Source organism: Mustelus asterias, unplaced genomic scaffold (genome assembly GCF_964213995.1).
Source record: "Mustelus asterias unplaced genomic scaffold, sMusAst1.hap1.1 HAP1_SCAFFOLD_42, whole genome shotgun sequence".
Taxonomy (NCBI): domain Eukaryota; kingdom Metazoa; phylum Chordata; class Chondrichthyes; order Carcharhiniformes; family Triakidae; genus Mustelus; species Mustelus asterias.
The window spans coordinates 1,355,205-1,382,290 of NW_027590119.1; the positions used below are offsets into that span (position 1 = coordinate 1,355,205).

The window sequence follows — 27,086 nt, forward strand, 5'->3', positions numbered from 1 at the left end:
GGAAGACAATTGGTTTTAGAGTTTGACGTGGCTTGGGCAGGTACAGATGGTTCAATGACACGTTTTGTAATTGGTCCGTTCAAATGTTAGCTGGGCAATGATTGGGTAAAATCAGTCTCCATAGACTTTGTGATGTAAAAAAGTATAAGAAGGGATTCCCCGAGCACAGAGATTTGTCGAGGTTTTACATTTTGCATTGACTGGTGCCATGGCATCTGGGGCAGAGCAGGGAGCATTTCCGTGGAGATGCTGCTTCTACCCAGAGTGTAATGGTAATGCTGCTGCACTTTGATACGACTGCTCAGACATTAGCCTGTGTCGGCTCTTATTGATACTGAATAAAATCTAACCACTGTCACCAATAAGGGTTATCACTGGGAATCATTTCAGAGTTTGGGAAAAGGGGAGAAAGGGTTAATTGACTCCCTGATCCCCATTTTCTAACATCGCTGAGTCAAAAATAAAATCCCATCTCCCCCTCTGACTCCTTTGCCAATTGCCTTAGAGGGACTCACTTTCTGTTAAAGAGCCTGCCAACCCCTCTCACCCACTTTCCCTAAAGTGCATCAATCTCATCAGGAAAAGTCCAGGGTCAAAAACAACCAGAGTAAAAGGATGTTCACAATGTTCTGGACACAAATGGTTTCTCTTTAATTCATCTGTAGCCTGTTCCCTGCCCTCTTTGTGGAACACCTCCGCTCAGTCCACAAGCATGACCCTGACCTTCCGCTCGCTTGCCATTAGAATTCACCACCTTGCTCTCACGCTCACATTTCTGTCCTCGGCCTGCTCCAATGTTCTGGAGAAGCCAACACAAGCTGGACGAACAGCCCCTCATCTTCTGATGAGGCACTTTACAGTCTTCTGAACTCAACATTGAGTTCAACAACTTCACACCCTGAACTCTCTCCTCCATTTTGATTTGTTGTTTTTTGCTGAGTGCCAGTCTGCATCTTGTCTTCATGTTTTTTTGCTTCCACAGTAAGAAGTTTAACAACACCAGGTTAAAGTCCAACAGGTTTATTTGATAGCAAACGCCACTAGCTTTCGGAACAGGCTGTCCCTTCCTCAGGTGGAGTGGAGAAGTGCTCACAAACAGGGCATACAGAGACACAAACTCAATTTACAGAATAATGATTGGAATGCAGTCTTTACAGATAATCAAGTCTTAAAGGTACAAACAATGTGAATGGAGGGAGCATTAAGCACAGGTTAAAGAGATGTGTATTGTCTCCTGACAGGACAGCCAGTGAGATTCTGCAAGTCCAGACAAGCTGTGGGGGTTACTGATAGTGTGACATGAACCCAAGATCCCGGTTTAGGCCGTTCTCATGTGTGCGGAACTTGGCTATCAGTTTCTGTTCAGGACTCTGCGCTGTCGTGTGTCGTGAAGGCCGCCTTGGAGAACGCTTACGCGAAGATCAGAGGCCGAATGCCTGTTATGCTTTGTGTCGATAACATGTAGCTCACATGACCTCCGTAAAACTTGGTGCCATCAGGTCAACCTCAAAATAAACAACTCCCCACATTTGGTCAACACAGGAAGCTGCAGGTCACAGTTCCCAGACCAGACCATGACTTACAGTAACTCTGCAGCCTGCATTTGCTTTTAATTATAAGTTGACCAAAAATCCCAGCATGCTTAATTCTCAGTCACCTTTGCTTTTGAAAGCTAATGTTGTCATTATGGGCGTCAAAAATCATTGTTGTAGACGTGCATTGTCCGTCCACATGACATAAGAACATAAGAAGCAGGAGTAGGCCATCTAGCCCCTCGAGCCTGCCCCGCCATTCAATAAGACCATGGCTGATCTGATAGTGGTTTAGTTCCACTTACCCGCTCCCCATAACCCTTAATTCCCTTATTGATCAGAAATCTATCTACCTGTGATTTAAACATATTTAACGAGGTAGCCTCCACTGCTTCAATGGGCAGAGAATTCCAGAGATTCACTACACTCTGAGAGAAGTTCCTCCTGAACTCTGTTCTAAACTGACTCCCCCTTATTTTGAAGCTGTGTCCTCTAGTTCTTGTTTCCTTTCTAAGTGGAAAGAATCTCTCTGCCTCTACCCTGTCTGGCCCCTTCATTATCTTATATGTCTCTATAAGATCCCCCCTCAGCCTTCTAAACTCCAACGAGTACAGGCCCAATCTACTCAATCTCTCCTCATAAGCTAACCCCCTCATCTCCGGTATCAACCTGGTGAACCTTCTCTGTACTCCCTCTAAGGCCAATATATCCTTTCCCCCCTTTCCTGCCAGCTCCAAACCCATTACATTTCTCCCTCTCTTCATTTAGAATAATAGTGAAACATTAACTCTGTTTCTCTCTCCAGAGATGCTGTGTTTTTCCAGTTCTTTCTGTATTTATTTCAGATCTACCTGCAGTGGTAGGAAAAACACTATTTACTATCCAGGATAAAATAAATGTCCTTCATCAGCTTTTGTGGATCATTTCAGTGGAAATGTGCTCTCCTAGGCTCAAAGAGCATCAGCCCACTGGAAGCAAAGTCACGTGATGGGCCAATCCAGCAGAAAGAAACCCTCCGACCCTCTGTTAGCGGGGTTTACCAGGTGGCCGGGTATCGCTGAAACTTCAGCGAATACAAAGACTCACAAAAGCCAGTTTCCCAGTTTAAAGATTTATTTGACCAGCAAAGCTCAGGGAGAGATTATCGAAGAGTCCTCGGCCCCTCCAGAGATACAGCAGCCTGACATCTCCAATAAACTCCAACAAATACAGTTTAACATCGATCAATTGTACATTTTTCATATCAAATTCTCCCGCCTTTCATTAGCTTTGAATCAATCTTCAATATACTTAAATCATTAATAACATCTGTCACATACTTTAGACAATTGCATTTTACCCTCTGACATGATGGTTATTCATTGGTCCGCAGAATCTGGACGTTTCCTCCCCTGTTGGTGACTCAACTTCCTCTACTGCTTAGCAACGCCAGACGTTAAGGTCAAAGTTCATCTTCCCACTATTTTCCTCCATGTCACCGGCCATATCAGACTGATGCACGTTCTCATGTCTGAGAAGGCATTGTCTTATCCAGATAGAGAATAACTCTGTTCATAAGCAGCCCTGAGAACCTGACTGCTCACAATTCCCGTTAATAAGAACTTGCACATTCTGAGGTTTCATTGTTTCCTAAGAATGAGGCTCTGTCTGAAAGTCCCCAGACCATCAGGCCCGGCGGCAACTTGCTCTTGGCTAAAGCACTCAATCACTCTATAAAAATACAGTCAATACATTTAAAATATCAAAAGATGCGTTTAAATCATAATCACTTGTTTTAAATCTCTTACTGCATTCACATGTGTGTGAACTATTCCCTTGTTAGCTTCTGAGTCTGATTTAGAGTCATTTAACTCAATGCTGGTCGTTCAGTCAGTGTCTTAAATGCCTAATGGTTTAAAATCTTCTCGAACACACTAGGATTTTCTTCCTTTCCCCAACACCCTCCCACTTCACCAACTGTCAGAATGAACGTGGTTCAGTCCTGGATGTGATCAACAGCAGCAATAACAGCAGAATCCAACCCTGGTCATCACTTGTGAACTCGCTGGTGTCTCCGCAGGCTGGATGATGTACTGAATCCCTTCCCACACTGAGGGCAGGTGAATGGTCTCTCCCCTGTGTGAACTCGCTGGTGTCTCTTCAGGGCATTTGAATGTCTGAATCCCTTGTCACACACAGTGCAGATGAAGGGCCTCTCCCCAGTGTGAATTCGCTGGTGTCTCTTCAGGGCATTTGAATGTCTGAATCCCTTGTAACCATAAGACCATAAGACATAGGAGCGGAAGTAAGGCCATTCGGCCCATCGAGTCCACTCCACCATTCAATCATGGTTGATTTCAACTCCATTTACACGCAGTGCAGGTGAAGGGCCTCTCCCCAGTGTGAATTCGCTGGTGTCTCTTCAGGGCATTTGAATGTCTGAATCCCTTGTCACACACAATGCAGATGAACGGCCTCTCCCCAGTGTGAATTCGCTGGTGTCTCTTCAGGCTGCATAACTGAGTGAATCCTTTCCCACAGTCAGAGCAGGTGAACGGTCTCTCCCTGGTGTGAACTCGCTGGTGTGTCAGCAGAATGGTTGAGTGAGTGAATCTTTTCCCACAGTCAGAGCAAGTGAATGGCCTCTCTCCAGTGTGACCTCGCTGGTGTCTCTGCAGGTTGGATAACTGAGTGAATCCCTTCCCACACACAGAGCAGTTGTACGGCCTCTCTCCAGTGTGAACCCGCTGGTGTATCCGCAGGTCAGATAACTGAGTGAATCTCTTCTCACACACAGAGCAGGTGATTGGCTTCTCCCCAGTGTGAACCCGCTGGTGTGTCCGCAGGGTGGATGACCATTTAAATCTCTTTGTGCAGTGAGAGCAGCTGAAGGGTCTCTCCTCAGTGTGAATGCGCTGGTGAATCATCAGATCTGCAGCACTTTTGAAGCCACTTCCACAGTCAGAACATTTAAAGGGTCTCTCATTGCTGTGAGTGACTTTGTGTGTCAGCAGGTTGGATGAAGTAGTGAATCCCTTCCCACACACACAGCAGGTGAACGGTTTCTCCCCGGTGTGAACTCGCTGGTGTCTCCACAGAATGGTTGAGTGAGTGAATCCTTTCCCACAGTCAGAGCAAGTGAACGGCCTCTCCCCAGTGTGAACCCGTTGATGTGTCCACAGGTCAGATAACTGAGTGAATCCTTTCCCACAGTCAGAGCAGGTGAATGGCCTCTCCCCAGTGTGAACCCGCTGGTGTATCCGCAGGTCAGATAACTGAGTGAATCTCTTCTCACACACAGAGCAGGTGAATGGCTTCTCCCCAGTGTGAACTCGCTGATGTCTCCACAGGCTGGATGACCATTTAAATCTCTTTGTGCAGTGAGAGCAGCTGAACGGTCTCTCCTCAGTGTGAATGCGCTGGTGGGACATCAGATCCTGTGAGCTTTTGAAGTCACTCCCACAATCAGAGCATTTAAAGGGTCTCTCACTGGTGTGAGTGAGATTGTGACTCAGCAGACCGGGTAACTGAGTGAATCCCTTCCCACACACAGAACAGGTGAATGGTTTCTCCCCAGTGTGACTGCGTTGATGAGTTTCCAGCTCGGATGGAAACCTGAATCCCTTCCCACAGTCCCCACATTTCCATGGTTTCTCCATGGTGCGGGTGTCCTTGTGACTCTCCTGGTTAAAGCTCTTTCCACACTCAGTGCACTGGGACACTCTTCACTCCGGTGTGTGTGTGTCTCGGTGCTTTTCTGGTCACACTGATGTTTAAAATCTTCTGAAGCAGACAGAACAGAGAAGTTTTCTACTTTTGGATTCAAAGGTCGATTATATACATGTCCCAGTGAATTGAGTGACTGTCAGATCTTCAGGTGATCTTCAGGAGAAGTTTGAGATTTCTATCTGTAAATCCTCACCCTCTGATATCCTGTAAAAGGAATTTACAAAAGTCATCATTGTCGGTGCAGGAGAGAAATTCAGAACAGACTATTTTAGTTTCTATGGAAAATTCTTTTTTCATTGTTGAAAGTCAGGTCGGATACTTCGAGGTGTTCTATGAAGCTCGCCTGACCTGTAACATTTTACTCCAGGTGTGATTCAACTGACCCTCGAGGAGCTTTTATCGAAAACAAAGTTTAATTAAGAATATTGTTGACATGCACAGCAAGACAATTAGCAAGAACTTTTAGTAATTGCAAACAAGAAACACAACAACCACGATAAGGTATAACGCTTAAGGAATATCTCTAACGTGTTCTAACCAAAGCCAACATCCAATACACAAAACACTCCTAATAAGCACACGACAGCATAGGTTAATGCCCACTTGTTACAGGTATCCAGCCTCCTGGGTTGAATGCTGAAAATCCCTTGGGAAGAAACTCAGAAGTGATTGTACTCGAATCTGTTCCCCTAAAACACAGTTTCTTTAAGGCAGAACCAAACAAAGGGAAATTACAGGCGAAGAGACTGCTTCTTAGCTTGCTGCTAAACTGCTTTCCAAAACGAAACTAAAAGCCTAAAGGAAAAAACTCCGATCACCTGACTGCCACAAACGAAACTGAAAGCCCCATCACCTGAGTGCCACAGCTTAACTCCATCCTGTAATGACATCGGTCAAGCCATAAGCGGATGATTTAAAAAAAAAAATTTTTTTCAAGGTACACTCACATGACATCATTTCCTAAAAGCTGTGAATCTCCATCCCACACACTCTCCCTCCATTCTCACTCTGCTGTATCTAATATTCACCCTCCCAATTCTCCTGAAGGTGCTGATTGAGGCTGATTGACAGATCCGTGCTCACTGCTTCCTGTCCTGGACACAGAGAGCTGAAAATCTCCATTCAGGCTGCCAGACAGATATATGTCGATGTGACAGGACGAACAATGTGTGGAATGTACAGACTGGATTCACTTCCTTTCCCTTCAGTTGCTGCAAATACCCAATTTCCCTCAGAATGAGAAAAGAATGGAAAGGGGAGAAAAGAAAGTGTTTCACTCACAGATGTTGGCCTCTTTTTAAGTCAAACCAAATAAACAAACTCAAGTTAAGTCAGGACAAAGTAAAAGGGGCAGCTCCCCAAAAAGGAGGGGGGGAACAGCCCGAACAAAAATCAAAGTACAAAGGAAACTTAAAAACATCAATTTATAATGTGATTATTAGGGTCAATAATGCACCCCAACCCCTGCGGTGCCCAACGGGTGCGGAAGGCGTCAACCACGCCCGTGGACACCGCATGCTCCCTCTCCAGGGACACCTGGCCGTGAACGTAGCCGCGGTAGAGGGGCAGACAGTCAGGATGGACGGCCCCCTCGATCGCCCGCTGCCTGGACCGGTAAATGGCGCGTTTCGCCAGGAGCAGGTTCACGAGGAAGTCGCCATCCCGACCCTCCCCTCTCCGCACCGGGTGTCCGTAGATCAGGAGAGTGGGACTGAAGTGCAAGCAAAACATTAATAAAAGGTTCGTTAGGAAAACATAAAGGGAGTGCAGCCTAAGACACACGACATAGACATGGTCCACGGACTCCACAAGGCCGCAGAAAGGGCAGTCTTCGGAGCCCGTGAGCCAGTGAATCCTACGGTTGTGCGGAACTGCTGCATGTATCACCCTCCACCCCAGGTCCCCGACGTAATTGGGGGAGATCCTTCCATAGAGGGACCTCCAGCGGGGACCTCCGCCGCCCAGCGGCAACAAGGCCCGCCAAGGTGTATCCGGGCGACAGGCGAGGAGGCAGCAGTGGAGGGTGTGCAGCAGCAGCCCGCACAGGAAATGCCTCCGCGCGGTAGAAAAAGGCACGGAGGACATTTCCGTGAGGCGGCTCAGGCTGTGGGGCACCTCACCCAGGGAGGGGGGGTTGAGGTTTTGGGCCAATGTGGAATTCCGTCCGAACAGGGGAACGCTCGGGCAGGATCCCACCGCACGCCTGCGCCGCCTCAAGACCACGTGCACTTTTGGGGCCGAGCACGACCGCCCTAAGGTCTAGGATGGCTTTGGCCGCACGCTGGACGGACGTCCCCGCGCGCTCAGCACGTCTCTGATCCTGGTCACCCCGGCGTCCACAGCCCCCCTCTCCGCCAGCCACCTGAAGTTATACGGCTGGAGGAGCGGATTCCTGAGCAGCGGCTCTCGCATGAGAGCCGCTACTCCTGACTGGGGGGAGCTGCATCACGAGGCGACCGTGTTCCAGACAGTGAGGAGGTCCTGGTAAAAGACGGGCAACTCCTGCAGGGTGGTCGAAGCACGCCCCAGTTCGATATGCAGGAGCTGCACGTCATAATTCAGGCCGTGCCACTGGCGGAAGAAATACGTCGCCATGGCGCACCACTGTGGAGGGGGCTCAACGTAAAGGTACCTCTGCAGGGCCTGGAGGCGGAAGGTCGCTATCTGAGTGCAGAGCCACACCAGACCTTGTCCGCCCTCCTCAAGCGGGAGATGCAGGACCGCAGCAGGGACCCAGTGCAGTCGATTGTCCCAGAAGAACCGCACGAGGGTTCTCTGGATATTGGCAACATGCTACCAAATAAACCTGTTGGACTTTAACCTGGTGTTGTGAGACTTCTTACTGTACTGGCAACAAAGCCAGGGGGAGGGGTCAAAGGGACCAGCCGATACCACAGCATGGAGGCGAGCAGCTGGTTTATGACGAGAACTCGCGCCCGTGAATGGTCACAAACACTCACCTCTGAAACAATTTAACTGATTTTAATATTAAAATCTCCTGCTGGAGCCTGCAGCTGGAAAGATATCAGAAGCATTGGCATCAGAGAAAAATCTCCCAGTTGAGGAAATCCCCGGGGAGCGGGGGTGATGTCACTGTGCAATTGTAAGTATGTGATGAGATCACAGACAGGAACACAGGATACCTGGGATTGTGCAAACCAGTGATCACCACACACATTATGGAGGATGTGAGGCTCCTTGACAGGGTGCAGAGCAGATTTATCAAAATGGTTCCAGGGATGAGGAATTATAGTTACAATGTTAGGCTGGATAACTTGGGGTTGTTCTCCTTGGAGCAAAGTAGATTGATAGAGGTGTACAAGGGTACGTGGAGGTGTCAAAGTTTACATGCTCTGTTTACACGTGTACAAGCTCTGACTATGGGTCATCCAGTCTCAAAACGTTGGTTGTATTCTCTCTCCAGATGCTGTCAGATCTGCTGAGATTTTCCAGCATTTACTGTTTTTATTTTCCTTTCTTTTTCCTTCTCTACCACCGCTCTGCCTCATCAATAAGACATTGGGACTCAGGGTTGATGCAGTTTGATGGACAAGTTGTCTCCATTCTGAACACTGGGGAACAAGCTCCTCCCACTGATTGACAATATTGCCCTCTACAAACATGGCGGCCGCACGCTGCATATTGCCCCCAATAAAGATGGCGAACGTTAACCCGGGACGAACATGAGGAGCTGCCGCCCTTCTCGGTACAAACTGGGTCCGGGAAGTTCTCTTCCGCGGTTTACGGCTGACACAACATGCTTCCGCAGCGTTTCCACCCACCTGGACGATCCATTGCTCTCTCCGTACCTCCAATCACCTCAAACAAAGTTCCGAGCCCAAAACAAAAGCCGTTTCCCATCGCCATTACTCACACTGCGCATGCTCCAGTCAAAGCTGGCCCCGCCCCTCGTTCGCTCCCATTGCTTGGAGGACCGACCGCTCCAGGTAGGTCCTCCAGCACTGTCCCCTCTTCCCATTGGTCCGCGCTGCCGTCAATCAGCCGGGCATTGTGACGGTGATTTGCTGCTTGTCCAATAATGACAGTAAGAAGTTTAACAACACCAGGTTAAAGTCCAACAGGTCTATTTGGTGGCAAAAGCCACAGCTTTCGGAGCCTCAAGCCCCTTCTTCAGGTAAGTGGGAATTCTGTTCACAAACAGGGCATATAAAGACATAGACTCAATTTACATGAATAATGGTTGGAATGCGAATCCTTGCAGCTAATCAAGTCTTAAAGGTACAAACAATGTGAGTGGAGAGCTTCCACTCTAAACACGTTAAAGAAGCCATCCCCGACGGACAAGCCCTCCGTACACACAGGATCTGCTCGGATGAGGAGGATCGCAACAGACACCTCCAGACGCTGAAAGATGCCCTCATAAGAACAGGATATGGCGCTCAACTCATCGATCGACAGTTCCGACGCGCCACAGCGAAAAACCGCACCGACCTCCTCAGAAGACAAACACGGGACAAGGTGGACAGAGTACCCTTCGTCGTCCAGTACTTCCTCAGAGCGGAGAAGCTACAGCATCTCCTCTGGAGCCTTCAACATGTCATTGATGAAGACGAACATCTCGTCAAGGCCATCTCCACACCACCACTTCTTGCCTTCAAACAACCGCACAACCTCAAACAGGCCATTGTCTGCAGCAAACTACCCAGCCTTCAGGAGAACAGTGACCACGACACCACACAACCCTGCCACAGCAACCTCTGCAACACGTGCCGGATCATCGACACAGATGCCATCATCTCACGTGAGAACACCATCCACCAGGTACACGGTACATACTCTTGCAACTCGGCCAACGTTGTCTACCTGATACGCTGCAGGAAAGGATGTCCCGAGGCATGGTACATTGGGGAAACCATGCAGACGCTACGACAACGGATGAATGAATACCACTCGACAATCACCAGGTAAGACTGTTCTCTTCCTGTTGGGGAGCACTTGAGCGGTCACGGGCATTCAGCCTCTGATCTTCGGGTAAGTGTTCTCCAAGGCTGCCTTCACGACACACGACAGCGCAGAGTCACTGAGCAGAAACTGATAGCCAAGTTCCGCACGCGAGGACGGCCTCAACCGGGATATTGGGTTCATGTCACACTACCTGTACTCCCCACAGCTTGCCTGGACTTGCAGAGTCTCACTGGCTGTCCTGTCTGGAGACAATACACATCTCTTTAGCCTGTCTTGATGCTCTCTCCACTCGCATTGTTTGTACCTTTAAGACTTGATTAGCTGTAAGTATTCGCATTCCAACCACTATTCTGTAAATTGAGTTTGTGTCTTGAAATGCCCTGTTTGTGAACAGAATTCCCACTCACCTGAAGAAGGAGCTTAAGGCTCCGAAAGCTTGTGGCTTTTTCTACCAAATAAACCTGTTGGACTTTCACCTGGTGTTGTTAAACTTCTTACTGTGCTTACCCCAGTCCAACGCCGGCATCTCCACATTAGCAATAACAGAGTCTCAGTGTAACAATGACACACACAGGCTCCAATACAATCAGAGTGGGGATGGAGCACAGAGACAACACAGCAAAGCACTGACTTACTCTGAGTGTAACAAATACAATGTTTGTTCAAATAATAAGAGTCACGTTGCAGTATGTTAGCGAACACAGCATTGGATCCAATGTAATGGTAATACAGTCAGTATCTCGTGCGCCATAACCAAAGTTTCGGTTTCATTTGATAGTGTGAGTGAGTCGTGGTCTATTGATATAATGTGTTTAGATTCCGGTGTGTGTTACTCTGCCACTGTCATTATCAGACAATAACCTGTCTGTTATTCCAATTCTGCTGTATTTTACAACTGCAGTTTCAGTGTCTCTGAGGTCATTTTAACTGCAGGTAATCTGATATTAATGGAGACAAGAGGCCCAACAAACATTTGATTATAATAGGAGGACAAAGTGTAAGGGAACAATGATATTTTAAGGCGTCTGTGTTGTGGTGAGTGTCACTGGGAAGTGAGTGATAAAATACAAGTGGAAACATCATGACAGAGACACATGTGACTGACTCGGCCTGACTGAGAGCTGTTATACTCGAGGCGAGAATATTGAGGACATGGGGAACTCCTGAGATTTCTGATATCTGAGGTGTATCTGTTAGAGGAACTGAAAATAATCAGTTCCTCCTCATGGTTATCGCCAGTTCTCAAGTTACACAGACACACAGGAAAGAGATCTGACAGCTCATCAAACACAATATTTTAATCTTCTGTTTGAGACACATTATAACCGAAAAGATCAAATCTTAAAACCTTAGGAGAGAAACATTCAGAATGTCACAAAGATGAGTGAACTGTCTAATTAATCCCATTCACCATAACTCTGCCAATTTACCTTCTGCAAGTATTTATCCAATTCCCTTTGAAAGCTACTATTAAACCTGCTTCTAGCACTTGTCAGTTTGTGCATTCCAGATCATATCAAGTTATTGTGTAAAACATTCTCCTTATCACCCCCTCCAGTTCTGTTGTTAATTAAATTAAATCTCTGTGTCCTCTGCTTACAGACCCTCCTGCACCTAGCAAATCGATTCTCTCCATCGACAGACCCTCGTGCTCCTGGGAGATAATTTCTCTCCATTGACACTATCATAAATCATTTGTCATTTTAAACACCTCTATTAAATCTCCCCATCACATTCCCTCATCTAAGGTGGATAACGCATGTTTTTCCTGCCCTGAAGAATTATATGGACTCAAAATGTTAACTGTTTCTCTCTCAACAGATGCCGCCGGACCTGCTGGGTTTTTCTGCTTTTCTCCCTGTTTTTCCCTCTGTAATCAATCAGAAATTCTTCATGATTTTGAACATCTTGATTAAATAGGAACACACAAAGCCTGAGAGAGGTACAGAGGAAAGAAGAGACAGAAAGACTGAGAGAAAAATTGAGAAAGATTTTAAAAAGCAGAAAGTTGAGGTGGTCAAAGATAAAAGCTGAGAATCAGAGGAAACAAGCAATACAGAGAGAATGATATACAATATAAGGGAGCAGGCTATCAGTTCCTGGCTATGGGGAGCAGAGGGAACTCAGTGAGTGATCCACAGACACAGCTGGTTTTATCTGCGAATGGAAACTCTGAATAGAAATAACAGGCTCATTTGTAAATGTCACCACAATGTGACCTGTGTGACTCTGCCCTGACTCTGTGGACAGATATCGGCCGCATTGACAGATGTTCTCACCAGATTGTTGTGCCTGGATTTATTTTCTGCTCAGAAGTGAGATGTGAGGTTTTGAACCGGCAGCAGAGAAACAGGAAGTTGTGATACCTGAGAATGAAACAGCCGGCGTCAGTTTGATGTTATCACCGTGAACAGTCTTCCTGCCTGTGAGGGTGAACTCACTCTGACAGCATCAAGAACAACCACACAGATTGCTGCCGCTCTCAGCATTACATTCACCTCCATTCCCATTTTAAACAATAAAGGAGATTATTTGGGTTTTTAACATTCACTGAATTGGGAGATGGACTGAGGGTCATCACTGGGAGAAATGAGGAGGAATTAGAGAACAAATGAGTTTTCCCAAAGAGGGTTATTAGAAAAGAGGAGATTTAAAGTGAGTCAGGGCCTGTCAGAGGAAGTGGGAGAGAGAAGCAGGGAGGATTGAATCTCCATCAATTAGATGTTTTCTCAGACAGTGAAGAGAGATGAAGTGTGTTTGTGCTTTTTCAGAAAGAGGTAATGAGAGAGAGAAAACAATGAATAAGTTTAAGCAGATCTGAAATAGGAAGGTTAAACGAGTGAGTGTTTGAAAGAAAGATAGAGAGACATTAAGTGACAAAGACAGTTTCTGAGAGGAGAGCGGTTAAGTGAATGTGAGAGAGGAGCGAGGTTAGAGTGTAAGAGAGGTGGAAGGTAAGGTGTGAGTGAATGCCTGGAGAGAGAGAGAGAGACGTTCAGTGAGTGTGAGAGAGATGAGAGATGTTGAGTGATTGAGTTTCTGAGAGAGAGGAGATGTTGAGTGAGTGAATGTCTGAAAGAGAGGAGAGCAGGTTCACACCCAGGGGTCACTGAGAATGATCAAAATAAGGAGATCACCCAGAAAACTACCAACAGGAAACTTCAGCTGAACACACCACTCATTCTTAAATGGTCAGTCAGGGCTCTGATGCTGCTCAGCTTCTCTCTGTTCTGTTTATAATGGTTAAAGGCTGATAGGAGTGAGGTTTATTTAAAAGGATAGTGTATGGGAAGCACACATCAACAAAACTGAGAATTCTTGGACACACACTGCAGCTCCTTCTCTATCTGGGAATCAAATTGTTGTCTAATTGTCCCAGCAGTTAACAGGCTCCTTTGAACTTCTCCAGCTGCTACTTTGATGCAGACTTCAACCAATTTATTTGAAGCCAGTTTCTGTTCAATAAACCAGGACTGACACACACACACATTAAAATGTTTTAGCCTTTTTTTCATTCTAAGTCTGGAAACCTAAACCTGCCGTTTCACTCTCAGTCAGGAATAGATCCCAGTTTTACACCAATCTTTGTCAGCACGTTTCCAGCATTCACCGTTGTTCTTCCTGACTCTAAACACAGTTGTAAAGGAGCTTCTGTTCCGTGTCCAGGAGCTCTGAACCATGGAAAAGAACGACTGGGACACATTTCTCACACACCTCAGGATTCACCCACACGGGGACTTTGCTGTCAGTGAAAAGTGACGAAAAAGACCAAAGTGCTGTTTGTCCCTCTCAGCGTGACCCTGAAGGACTGGGTCAAGAATGAAGTTCTGTTCCGACTGTGTGATCCTCCCTCAGATTGCCCTTTCTGAGCTCCAGCCTGGTGACGTTAAACACTCAAATGGAAAAGACAAAAATCTACAACAATGATTCAATCAAATGTCTATTTCACATTTATTCAGAATATCAAATCTCAACAGAAGAAAAAAGTCAGAGTGAACATGATTCAGACCTGGATATGATTAACAGCATCAATAAGTGTAGAATCCAAACCTTGCAGTCCCTTGTGAACTCGCCGGTGTGTTAGCAGGTGGGATGACTGAATAAATCCCTTTCCACAGACATTACAGGTGAACGGCCTCTCCCCACTGTGAACTCGCTGGTGGTTCAGAAGATAAGATAAATGAGAAAATCCCTTCCCACAGACAGAGCAGGTAAATGGCCTCTCCCCACTGTGAACTCTCTGATGTGTCAGCAGGTTGGATGACTGACTGAATCCCTTCCCACACATGGAGCAGGTGAACGGCCTCTCCCCAGTGTGAACTCGCTGGTGGTTCAATAGGTTGGATGAAAGAGTGAATCCCTTCCCACACACGGAGAAAGTGAATGGCCTCTCCTCACTGTGAACCTGCTGGTGTGTCAGAAGGTTGGATGAATTAATGAATCCCTTCCCACAGTCTGAGCAGGTGAAGGCCTCTCCCCAGTGTGAATTCTCTGGCGGTTCAGTAGGGCAGATGGACGGCTGAATCCCTTCCCACACACACAGCAGGTGAATGGCCTCTCCCCAGTGTGAGTATATTGGTGCGTCAGCAGATCCTTTTTGTTTTTAAAGCTCTTCGCAGTCGGAACAATTAAAAAGTTTGTTGTCAGAGTGAACAAGTTGATGTGTCTGCAGGTGGGATGACTGAATGAATCCTTTCCCACACACAGAGCAGGTGAATGGTCTCTCCCGTGTGAATACGTTGGTGTGTCAGCAGATCTTTTTTGCATTTAAAACTCTTCCCACAGTCAGAACATGTAAACATTCTCTCATCAGTGTGAACAAGTTGGTGTGTCACAATGTGGGATGAGCGAGTGAATCCCTTCCCACACACAGGGCAGGTGAACGGCCTCTCCCCAGTGTGAACCCGTTGGTGAGTCAGAAGGTTGTATGAATGGGTGAATCCCTTCCCACAAACGGAGGAGGTGAATGGTCTCTCCCCAGTGTGACTGCACCAATGAACTTCCAGTTGTGATGGGAAACTGAATCCCTTCCCGCACTCCACACATTTCCACGGTTTCTCCATGGTGCTGGTGCCCTTGTGTTTCTCCAGGTTGGATGATCAGTTGAAACCTCGTCCACACACACAACATACATGTAGTTTCACCCTGCTGTGAACTGTGTGATGTTTCTTCAGGCTGTGGACTGGTTAAAGCACTTTCCACAGTCAGTTCACTGGAACACTCTCAATCGGGTGTGTGTTTGTTTCAATGCTTTTCCGGTCACACTGATGTTTAAAATCTTTGCCGACAGACAGAAGAGTCAAACATTTCTCCTCCCACATTCAAAGACCAATGATCTTCAGCTCTGAATGAACAAAGTGACTTTGCCAGTCATGATGTTCGTTTGAGTTTTCGGTCTACCAATCCTCCACTTCCAATATCCTGTAAAAAAAAATTTGGAAAAGTCATCACTGTCAGTCCAGAATAGAAATCCTGAACAGACAATTCTAGTTTCTCCGTAACATTTTTTCCTCTCTTGTTCCCCAAAATCTGTAAATCCCCGTCCCACACACTCTCCCTTCTCCCTGGGCTTAAACCCATCTCACCATCTGCATCATTTCTTTCCTCCACTCCCAGTTTTCTCCCTCCCTCTCCTCTGTCTGGGTTCAGTTCTCCAGCTCCTGTCTGCAGACTGACAATAAAACCAATGGGTCTTATTGGGGGTGTTGGGGCCTCCAGCGGGTGTTTGTGAATCCTCCCCGCCCACCTCCCAGGGTTTCCTTCCTTCCCAGAGATCAGAATCCTCATTGATTTGAGGCCAAAGTGTAACCTCTTATTTATTGTCCCCCTCCCCCATCCTCTGATGTGAACCATCCTCCAGTGGCTGAGCCAGGATGGGGCCGTTAACCTGGGCCTGTTCCCGGGAGGGAGGGAGGGAGAAGCCCCGCAGCTGCAAACCAGGGAGCTGACAATGATTCTGAAGGGTTTGCGGATCCACAAAGTGTTTCCAAATCCTCCCAGCCACCGCCTAACGCTGACTCCGCTTCTCCGGGACAAACAAGCGCCAAGGACAGCAATGACACTGCGCATGCTCCACATCACAATGCCCGGGGACTGATTGACGGCAGCTCCGGACCAATAGGACGAGGGGGCGGGGCTGGAGGACCGAGCGGGAGCGGCTGGTCCTCCAACCAATCGGAGTGAATGAGGGGCGGGACCTGAAGCATGCGCAGTGCGGGTAATGGCGACGGACAGACGGACGGTTTTAATTTGGAAGCGAGATCAATACGAGGTAGAGGGCGGCGTGCGGGGAATGATAAAGTGGCGGGTGGGTGGAGAGGCTTTGTAAACATGATGTTCAAACCCAAACCCCGGAAATGAACTTCCTGGTCCCCCCCTTTGTACCAAATGGAGCGGCAGCTTGTCGTGTTAGACCCGGGCTGACTGCTGCCTGTGGTAAACCACTGTTAAGCTTATTGCCTGTGTGTGTGTGACATGTCTGGGCATGCCCCTGCCAGCCCTGCATGAGACTCCTCCCCCCCCCCCCTGTCCAGGTATGAAGGTGACTGCTCCCCACCCTCCTGCCTCAGTTGCTGGACCAGTTCATCAGCATGGGTGTGTGCTCCAAGTCTTTTGCGAATAAAAGCCTATTTGTTCTTGCAAACAAACTAGTCTTTACTTGATTGATAGATAGTGCATCACCGCCATTGAGGCTGCATGTGGGAGGCCGGCAGGGATTGTGATCGGGGAGTGATGTCACAATGGAATGTGTGAGGGTGTGACGTCACAATGGAATGTGTGAGGGTGTGACGTCACAATGGAATGTGTGAGGGTGTGACGTCACAATGGAATGTGTGAGGGTGTGACGTCACAATGGAATGGGTGAGAGTGTGACGCCACAATGGAATGGGTCGGAGTGTGATGTCACAATGGAATGGGTGAGGGTGTGACGTCACAATGGAATGGGTCGGAGTGTGAGGTCACAATGGAATGGGTGAGGGTTCCAAATTCGCCTGACTTCGGTCATTGCCAAGATTTCCGAGTCCATTATTAAAGCTGAGATCGCGGAGTACTTGGAAGTGCAGGATAAAGTAGGACTGAGTCAGCACGGCTTTGTCAAGGGGAGGTCATGTCTGACAAATCTGTTAGAGTTCTTTGAGGAGCTTTTGATTTGATTTATTATTGTCACATGTATTAACATACAGTGAAAAGTGTTGTTTCTTGCGCGCTATACAGAGAAAATATACCATTCATAGAGAAGGAAATGAGAGAGTGCAGAATGTAGTTTTACAGTCAGAGTGAGAGTGGAGAGAAAGATCAACTGAATGCAAGGTAAGTCCATTCAAAAGACTGACAGCAGCAGAGAAGAAGCTATTCTTGAGTCGGTGGTACGTAACCTCAGACTTTTGTATCTTTATCCCGAGGGAAGAAGGTGGAAGAGAGAATGTCCGGGGTGCTTGGGGTCCTTAATTATGCTGGCTGCTTTGCCGAGGCAGCGGGAAGTGTAGACAGAGTCAATGGATGGGAGGCTGGTTCGCATGATGGATTGGGTTACATTCACAACCTTTTGTAGATCCTTGCAGTCTTGGGCAGAGCAGGAGCCATACCAAGCTGTGCTACAACCAGAAAGAATGCTTTCTATGGTGCATTTGTAAAGGTTGGTGAGAGTCGTAGCTGACATGCCAAATTTCCTTAGTCTTCTGAGAAAGTAGAGGCGTTGGTGAGCTTTCTTAACAAGAGTGTCGACATGGGGAGACCAGGACAGGTTTTTGGTGATCTGGATACCTAAAAACCTGAAGCTCTTGACCCTTTCTACTTCGTCCCCATTGATGTCGACATGGGCATGTTCTTCTTTATGCTTCCTCAAGTCGATGACAATCTCCTTTGTTTTGTTGACATTGAGGGAGGGATTATTGTTGCCACACCAGTTCACCAGGTTCTCTATCTCATTCCTGTACTCTGTCTCATCATTGTTTGAAATCCGACCCAGTGCTGTGGTGTCGTCAGCAAACTTGAAAATCGAATTGGAGGGAAATTTAGCCGCACAGTCATAGGTGTAGAAGGAGTATGTTAGGGGGCTGAGAACACAGCCTCGTGGGGCACCGGTGTTGAGGATGATCGTGGAGGAGGTGTTGTTGCCTATCCTTACTGTTTGTGGTCTGTGAGTTAGGAAGTTCAGGATCCAGTTGCAGAGGGAGGTGCCGAGACCCAGGTCACGGAGTTTGGAGATGAGTTTCGTGGGACTAATAGTGTTGAAGGCTGAGCTGCAGTCAACAAATAGGAGTCTGACATAGGTGTCCTTGTTATCTAGCTGTTCCAGGGTTGAGTACAGGGCCAGGGAAATGGCGCCTGCTGTGGACCTGTTGCGGCGGTCGGCAAACTGTAGTGGATCCAGATAGTCCGGGAGGCTGGAATTGATTTGTACCGTGACAAACCTTTCAAAGCACTTCATCATGATGGATGTCAGAGCCACCGGCCGATAGTCATTAAGACACACTGCTTGGCTTTTCTTAGGTACCAGGATGATGGTCATCTTTCTTGAAGCAGATAGGGACCTCAGATTGTTGTAAAGAAAGGTTGAAGATGTCTGTGAATACCTCTGCCAGCTAATCCGCACAGGATCTGAATGCACATCCGGGTATCCCATCCGGGCCAGTTGCTTTCTGTGGGTTGACCTTCAAGAAAGCTGCTCTGACATCTGCAATGGAGACCCCAGATACAGGTTCATCCAGGGCTTCCAGGGGGAGAGCATGCTTTCGCTGACCTCTTGCTCAAAACGAATGCATTGAGCTCATCAGGGAGAGGTGCGTTGGAGCCGGCGATTTTACATGCCTTCATCTTGTCGCCTGTTATGTCTTGCAGACCTTGCCATAGTCAGCGGGGGTTGGTGTGGCTAGCCTGGGACTCTAGCTTCGTCCGGTATTGTCTTTTGGCATCTTTGATGGACCTCCTTAGATCATATCTGGTAACAAATAAGTTAGATAAAGGAGAACTAGTGGACCTGATTTATTTAGATTTCCAGAAGGCCTTTGACAAGGTGCTGCAGAGGAAACTGTTAAATAAGTTAAGTGCCCATGGTGTTAAGGGTAAGATCCTGTCATGGATAGAGGATTGGCTGGCAGAAGGCAGAGAGTGGGGATAAAGTGGTCTTTCTCAGGATGGCAGCCGGTGACCAGTGGTGTGCCTCAGGGGTCAGTGCTGGGACCACAACTTTTCACAATATACATTAACGATTTGGAGGAAGGAACTGAAGGCACTGTTGCTAAGTTTGCAGATGATACAAAGATATGTAGAGGGAGAGGTAGTAACGAGGAAGCAGGGGGGCGGCAGAAGGACTTGGGACAGGTTAGGAGAGTGGGCAAAGAAGCAGCAGATAGAATACAATGTGGAAAAGTGTGAGTTTATGCACTTTGGAAGGAGGAATGGAGACATCAACTATTTTCTAAATGGGGAAATGCTTAGGAAATCAGAAACACAAAGGGACTTGGAAGTCATTGTTCAAGATTCTCTTAAAGTTAACGTGCAGGTTCAGTTGGCAGTTAGGAAGGCAAATGCAATGTTAGCATTCATGTCGATAGGCCTAGAATACAAGGGCAGGGATATATTTCTGAGGCTGCGGAAGGCTCTGGTCAGTCCCCATTTGGACTATTGTGAGCAGTTTTGGTCCCCATATCTAAGGAAGGATGTGCTGGCTTTGGAAAAGGTCCAGAGGAGGTTCACAAGAATGATCCCTGGAATGAAGAGCTTGTTCTATGAGGAACAGTTCAGACTCTGGGTCTGTACTCATTGGAGTTTATAAGGATGAGGGGGGATCTTATTGAAACTTACAGGATACTGCGAGGCCTGGATAGAGTGGACGTGGAGAGAATGTTTCCACTAGTAGGAACAGCTAGAAATAGAGGGCACAACCTCAGACTAAAGGGCCGATCCTTTAAAACAGAGAGGAGGAGGAATTTCTTCAGCCAGAGAGTGGTGAATCTGTGGAACTCTTTGCTGCAGAAGGCTGTGGAGGTCAGGACATTGACTGTCTTTAAGACAGAGATAGATAGGTTCTTGATTAATGAGGGGATCAGGGATTATGGGGAAAAGGCAGGAGAATGGGGATGAGAAAAATATCAGCCATGATTGAATGGCGGAGCAGACTCGATGGGCCGAGTGGCCTAATTCTGTTACTGTGTCTTATGGTCTAATGAGTTGAGACTGGGGTGGCGTCGGACGATGTCACTGAGGTGGAAATAGACAGTCTTGATGATGATGTGGCTGGAAGCTCATCCTGGAGTGAAATATTTCACCATGGTTGTGAACAGCCTGGTTCCGGCTCCGACAGGGAGTGGAGTTTGTCGTGGGGACTGAAGACAATGGGTTCAGACTTCCCAGTATTTATATGGGTGAAGCTTCTGTTCTCTTAGTCCTGGATGTCAGACAAGTCAGGATGGTGTGTGGGTTGGAGGGGAACTTGGAGCTGATGGTGCTAACCACTGTGCCACCGTGCCGCAGAATGCTAAATGGAATGAGAGAGAGAGAGTGTATGTGTGAGGGGCGTGGGTGGAGATTTAAAGAATGTTCCATAGAAACTACAATTGTCTGTTTTGAATTTCTATCATGTGCTGACAGTGATGATTTTTGTAAACTCCTTTCAGTGGATATTGGAAGGAGAGGTTTTGACTGGAAAAGCACTGAGATTCTCACACCCGTATCAGAGTGTTCCAGTGCACTGATTGTGGAGAGACACAAGGACTCCGACACCATGGAGAAACCATGGAAATGTGGAGACTGTGGGAAGGGATTCAGAGCCCCATCTGAGGTGGAATCTCATCGACGCAGTCACACCGGGGAGAGACCGTTCATATGCTCCACTTGTGGGAAGGGATTCAATCATTCATCGAATCTGCTGAGACACCAGTGAATTCACACTGAGGAGGGGCTAGTCACCTGCTCACAGTGTGGGAAGGGAGTCAGAGATTCATCCACCCTGCGGAGGGAGGGGGGGGGGGGAAGAGCAAGGGGGGGAAAGGAGCGGGGGGGAGAGCAGGGGGGGATAGAGCGGGGAAGGGGGAGCAGGGGGGGAATAGAGCGGGGGGAAAGGAGCGGGGGGGAGAGCAGGGGGGGATAGAGCGGGGGGAAAAGAGCAGAGGGGGGGAAAGGAGCAGGGGGAGAAAGTATAGAATTTGTGTTTCGGAAGTCGGATCAAAAACTGAAGAGACACAGGTTTCTCCGAAAGCCGCCTTTATTGTATCGGAGGAGAGATCGCAAGACCATGCACATCCAGCATGGGTTTGTGAGTCTCTGTCTGGCTTACAAAACAGTTTCAGTTATACACGACAGAGATACATCCACATACTTCTGTTAGCCAATAAGGGCATAGCTGTAATGTTACATTTTGATTAGATTACTTTCAAGAACAAAAGACGATAGCCACGTAAGGACATGGCTATTAAAGTTTCTGATTAGATTACTTTCAAGGACAAAAGGCCAATTGATAAGGCCCTGCCCTCTGAAGCCAGAACCACAATTACCTATCAGCAGTTTCTTTCACGTGATCATTAGTTTCGCTTGTCGCCCTCGCCTCAGGCCCTTTCCAAAACCAGTTTATCCCTCAACTGATTTCTAGTTACGCATCCCAATTTTAACCCTTTTCTCTTCTCAATCTACCTTATACACATTCTCAAAAGAGCAAGGGGGGGAAAGGAGCAGGGGGGGGGGGGGGCGGGCGGGAGAGCAAGATTGAGAGAGAGAAAGATTGAGAGAGAAAGATTGACAGAGAGAGAGAGAGAAAGATTGAGAGAGAAAGAATCCAACCCCTGTAATCACTTGTTGGTGTCTCTGCAGGTTGGATGACCGATTGAATCCCTTCCCACACACAGAGCAGGTGAACGGTCTCTCCCCGGTGTGAACTCGTTGGTGTCTCCACCGTGTGGATGACCTCCTAAACCTCTTTGTGCAGTGAGAGCAGCTAAACGGTCTCACGTCAGTGTGAATGGGTTGGTGGTTCATCAGTTCCTGAGGGCTTTTGAAGCCACTCCCACAGTCAGAGCATTTAAAGGGTCTGTCTTGGGTGTGAGTGACCTTGTGGCTCAACAGGTTGGGCAACTGAGTGAATCCCTTCCCACACACAGAGCAGATGTACGGTCTCTCTCTGGCATGAACCCGTTGGTGTGTCAACAGATTGTTAACCGAGTGAACTCTTTCCCACAGTCAGAGCAGGTGAATGGCCTCTCCCCGGTGTGAACTCGCTGGTGTACCCGCAGGCTGGATGACCTTCTAAACCTGTTTGTGCTGTGAGAGCAGCTGAACGGTCTCTCCTCACTGTGAATGCGCTGGTGGGACACCAGTTCCCCAGAGCTTTTGAAGCTACTCCCACAGTCAGAGCATTTAAAGGGTCTCTCCTGGATGTGAGTGAGATTGTGTTTCAGCAGGTTGGATAACTGACTGAATCCCTTCCCACAGACACAGCAGGTGAATGTCTCTCTCCAGTGTGACTGCGCCGATGAGTTTCCAGTGCAGATGGGAACCTGAATCCTTTCCCACAGTCCCCACATTTACACAATTTCTCCATGGTGCGGGTGTCCTTGTGACTCTCCAGGCTTGACAATCAGTTCAGTTACAACATAACATGGGTGCGGTCTCTCTGCTGCAATGTATTTTCAGGCTGTTTAACTGGTTAAAGTTCTTCCCACAGTCACTCAGGTGTGTGCATGTTTCAGTGTGTGTGTGTCTCGGTGCTTTTCCAGTCACACTGATGTTTAAAATCTCCTGAAGCAGACAGAGCAGAGAAACATTTCCATTCTAGGTTCAAATGTCAATGATATTCAGGTCCCAATGAACTGAGTGACTCTGTTAGATTTTGATGTGAAGTTTGGTTTGATATTCATCTTTAAATTTTCGCCTTCTGATATCCTGCAAAAGGAATTTACAAAATTCACCACTGTCAGCACAGGATAGAAATTCAGAACAGACAATTCCAGTTTCTATGGAACATTCTTTCCTCTCTTATTCCCCAAGAGCTGTAAATCTCCATCCCACACACTCTCCCTCCATTCTCACTCTGCTGTATCAAATATTCACCCTCCCAATTCTCCTGAAGGTGCTGATTGAGGCTGATTGACAGATCCATGCTCAATGCTTCCTGTTCTGGACACAGAGAGCTGGAAATCTCCATGCAGGCTGCCAGACAGATATATGTCTATCTGTCTGGACTAACAATGTGTGGAATATACAGACCGAATTCACTTCCTTTCCCTTCAGTTGCTGCAAGTCCCCAATTTCCCCCAGAATGAGAAAAGAAATGGAAAGGGGGAAACATTGATTTCCTCCCAGATGTTGCCCTCTTTTTAGGTCAAACCCTAATAAACCAAATAAACAAACTCAGATTAAATCAGGACAAAGTAAAAGGGGCAGCTCCCCAAAAAGGAGGGGGAACAGCCCGAACAGAAATCAAAGTACAAAGGAAACTTAAAAACATCAAATTAAAATGTGATTATTAGGGTCAATAATGCACCCCAACCCCTGCGGTGCCCAGCGGGCGCGGAAAGCGTCAACCTCGCCCGTGGACACCGCATGCTCCCTCTCCAGGGACACCTGGCCGCGAACGTAGCCGCGGTAGAGGGGAAGACAGTCAGGATGGACGGCCCCCTCGATCACCGGCTGCCTGGACCGGTAAATGGCGCGTTTCACCAGGAGCAGGTTCATGAGGAGGTCGCCATCCCAACCCTCCCCTCTCCGCACCGGGTGTCCGTAGATCAGGAGCGTGGGACTGAAGTGCAAACAAAATATCAATAAAAGGTTCTTTAGGAAAACATAAAGGGAGTGCAGCCTAAGACACACAACATAGACATGGTCCACGGACTCCACAAGGCCACAGAAAGGGCAGTCTTTGGAGCCCGTGAACCAGTGAATCCTACGGTTGTGCAGCACTGCTGCATGCATCACCCTCCACCCCAGGTCCCAGACGTAAGTGGGGGAGATCCCTCCGTAGAGGGACCTCCAGCGGGGACCTCCGCCGCCCGGCGGCAACAAGGCCCACCATGGTGTACCCGGGCGACAGGCGAGGAGGCGGTAGTGGAAGGTGTGCAGCAGCAGCCCGCACAGGAAACGCCTCCGCGCGGTAGAAAAAGGCACGGAGGACATTTCCGCGAGGCGGCTCAGGCTGTGGGGCATCTCACCCAGGGAGGGGGGTTGAGGCTTTGGGCCAATGTGGAATTCTGTCCGAGCAGGGGAATGCTCGGGCGGGGTCCCACCGCACGCCTGCGCTGCCTTGGGTTTGCGTGCAGTTTCGGGGCTGAGCACGACCGTCCTAAGGTCTAGGATGGCTTTGGCCATGCGCCGGACGGTCGTCCCCGCGCGCTCAGCCAGCACGCGGGGACTCATCCAGCCCGCTCCTCCGCCATCGAGCACGTCCCCGATTCTGGTCACCCCGGCGTCCACAGCCCTCCTCTCCGCCAGCCACCTGAAGTCACGAGAGCCGCTACTCCTGACGGGGGAGAGCTGCGTCGCGAGGCGACCTTGTTCCAGACAGTGAGGAGGTCCTGGTAAAAGATGGGCAACTCCTGCAGGGCGGTCGAAGCACGCCCCAGTTCGATATGCAGGAGCTGCACATCATAATTGAGGCCGTGCCACTGGCGGAAGAAATACGTCGCCATGGCACACCACTGTGGAGGGGGCTCAACGTAAAGGTACCTCTGCAGGGCCTGGAGGCGGAAGGTCGCTATCTGAGTGCGGAGGCACACCAGACCTTGTCCACCCTCCTCAAGCGGGAGATGCAAAACCGCAGCAGGGACCCAGTGCAGTCAATTGTCCCAGAAGAACCGCAGGAGGGTTCTCTGGATATTGGCGACAATGCCAGGGGGAGGGGTCAAAGGGACCAGCCGGTACCACAGCATGGAGGCGACCAGCTGGTTTATGACGAGAACTCGCACCCGTGAATGGTCACAAACACTCACCTCTGAAACAATTTAACTGATTTTAATATTAAAATCTCCTGCTGGAGCCTGCAGCTGGAAAGATATCAGAAGCATTGGCATCAGAAAAAAATCTCCCAGTTGAGGAAATCCCCGGGGAGCGGGGATGATGTCACTGTGCAATTGTAAGTACGCGATGAGATCACAGACAGGAACACAGAATACCTGGGATTGTGCAAACCAGTGATCACCACACATTATGGAGGATGTGAGGCTCCTTGACAGGGTGCAGAGGAGATTTATCAAAATGGTTTCAGGGATGAGGAATTATAGTTACAATGTTAGGCTGGATAACTTGGGGTTGTTCTCCTTGGAGCAAAGTAGATTGATAGAGGTGTACAAGGGTACATGGAGGTGTCAAAGTTTACATGCTCTGTTTACACGTGTACAAGCTCTGACTATGGGTCATCCAGTCTCGAAACGTTGGTTCTATTCTCTCTCCACAGATGCTGTCAGATCTGCTGAGATTTTCCAGCATTTATTGTTTTTATTTTCCTTTCTTTTTCCTTCTCTACCACCGCTCTGCCTCATCAATAAGACATTGGGACTCAGGGTTGATGCAGTTTGATGGACAAGTTGTCTCCATTCTGAACACTGGGGAACAAGCTCCTCCCACTGATTGACAACATTGCTCTCTACAAACATGGCGGCCGCACGTGCGCACTGCTGCATATTGCCCCCAATAAAGATGGCGAACGTTAACCCGGGACGAACACGAGGAGCTGCAGCCCTGCTCGGTACAAACTGGGTCCGGGAAGTTCTCTTCCGCGGTTTGCGGCTTACACAACATGCTTCCGCAGCGTTTCCACCCACCTGGACGATCCATTGCTCTCTCCGTACCGCCAATCACCGCTAACAGATTTCCGAGCCCAAAACAAAAGCCGTTTCCCATCGCCATTACTCACACTGCGCATGCTCCAGTCAAAGCTGGCCCCGCCCCTCGTTCGTTCCCATTGGCACTGTCCCCTCTTCCCATTGGTCCGTGCTGCCGTCAATCAGCCGGGCATTGTGACGGTGATTTGCTGCTTGTCCAATAATGACAGTAAGAAGATTAACAACACCAGGTTAAAGTCCAACAGGTTTATTTGGTCGCAAATGAATGACCAGGGTGAGGTTAGGGCCGGTCAAGGACAGTGGTGGGAACTTGTGTATGGAATCAGTAGAGATAGGCGAGGTGATGAATGAATACTTTTCTTCAGTGTTCACCAAGGAGAGGGGCCATGTTTTTCAGGAAGAGAAGGTGTTACAGGCTAATAGGCTGGAGGAAATAGATGTTCGGAGGGAGGATGTATTGGCAGTTTTGAATAAACTGAAGGTCGATAAGTCCCCTGGGCCTGATGAAATGTATCCTAGGATTCTTTGGGAGGCGAGGGATGAGATTGCAGAGCCTTTGGCTTTGATCTTTGGGTCCTCGCTGTCCACGGGGATGGTGCCAGAGGACTGGAGAGTGGCAAATGTTGTTCCTCTGTTTAAGAAAGGGAATAGAAATGACCCTGGTAATTATAGACCGGTTAGTCTGACTTCGGTGGTTGGTAAATTGATGGAAAAGGTCCTTAGGGATGGGATTTACGACCATTTAGAAAGATGCGGATTAATCCGGGATAGTCAGCACGGATTTGTGAAGGGCAAATCGTGCCTCACAAATTTGATAGAATTTTTTGAGGAGGTAACTAGGTGTGTTGATGAAGGTAGGGCGGTTGATGTCATATACATGGATTTTAGTAAGGCGTTTGATAAGGTCCCCCATGGTCGGCTTATGATGAAAGTAAGGAGGTGTGGGATAGAGGGAAAGTTGGCCGATTGGATAGGTAACTGGCTGTCTGATCGAAGACAGAGGGTGGTGGTGGATGGAAAATTTTCGGACTGGAGGCAGGTTGCTAGCGGAGTGCCGCAGGGATCGGTGCTTGGTCCTCTGCTCTTTGTGATTTTTATTAATGACTTAGAGGAGGGGGCTGAAGGGTGGATCAGTAAATTTGCTGATGAC

At 48.2% G+C, this 27,086-nt stretch overlaps 4 protein-coding genes across 7 annotated transcripts in view; all 4 read right to left on the reverse strand.

The window, feature by feature from the left end:
• LOC144482778 (uncharacterized) overlaps window positions 1–27,086 on the reverse strand; it is a 298,466-nt gene that overhangs the window by 164,193 nt on the left and 107,187 nt on the right. The gene's annotated exons all lie outside the window — the stretch shown is intronic.
• The window catches only part of LOC144482712 (uncharacterized), a 210,368-nt gene that overhangs the window by 163,705 nt on the left and 19,577 nt on the right, over window positions 1–27,086 (reverse strand). The window contains exon 4 of the mRNA XM_078201554.1: window positions 3,658–3,780. Coding sequence (XP_078057680.1) covers window positions 3,658–3,780 — 123 coding nt within the window. The remainder of the gene's footprint in view (window positions 1–3,657; window positions 3,781–27,086) is intronic.
• LOC144482767 (uncharacterized) lies at window positions 1,008–25,936 on the reverse strand. 2 transcript variants are annotated; one of them, XM_078201614.1, is made up of 2 exons: window positions 9,023–9,123; window positions 1,008–5,444 (listed from the first exon to the last, which is right to left on the reverse strand). In XM_078201614.1, the coding sequence occupies exon 2, from the start codon at window positions 5,168–5,170 to the stop codon at window positions 3,869–3,871; it is 1,302 nt and encodes a 433-aa protein (XP_078057740.1). In that variant the 5' UTR covers window positions 5,171–5,444; window positions 9,023–9,123; the 3' UTR covers window positions 1,008–3,868. The 2 variants fall into 2 exon arrangements, with proteins under 2 accessions (XP_078057740.1, XP_078057741.1); XM_078201615.1 differs by lacking the exon at window positions 9,023–9,123 and adding an exon at window positions 25,916–25,936 and having other exon boundaries at window positions 3,867–5,444.
• LOC144482807 (uncharacterized) lies at window positions 14,094–22,347 on the reverse strand. Of its 3 annotated transcripts, none has more exons than XM_078201680.1 (2): window positions 21,957–22,347; window positions 14,094–15,587 (listed from the first exon to the last, which is right to left on the reverse strand). In XM_078201680.1, the coding sequence occupies exon 2, from the start codon at window positions 15,227–15,229 to the stop codon at window positions 14,810–14,812; it is 420 nt and encodes a 139-aa protein (XP_078057806.1). In that variant the 5' UTR covers window positions 15,230–15,587; window positions 21,957–22,347; the 3' UTR covers window positions 14,094–14,809. The 3 variants fall into 2 exon arrangements, with proteins under 3 accessions (XP_078057806.1, XP_078057808.1, XP_078057807.1); XM_078201681.1 differs by lacking the exon at window positions 21,957–22,347 and adding an exon at window positions 15,976–16,063.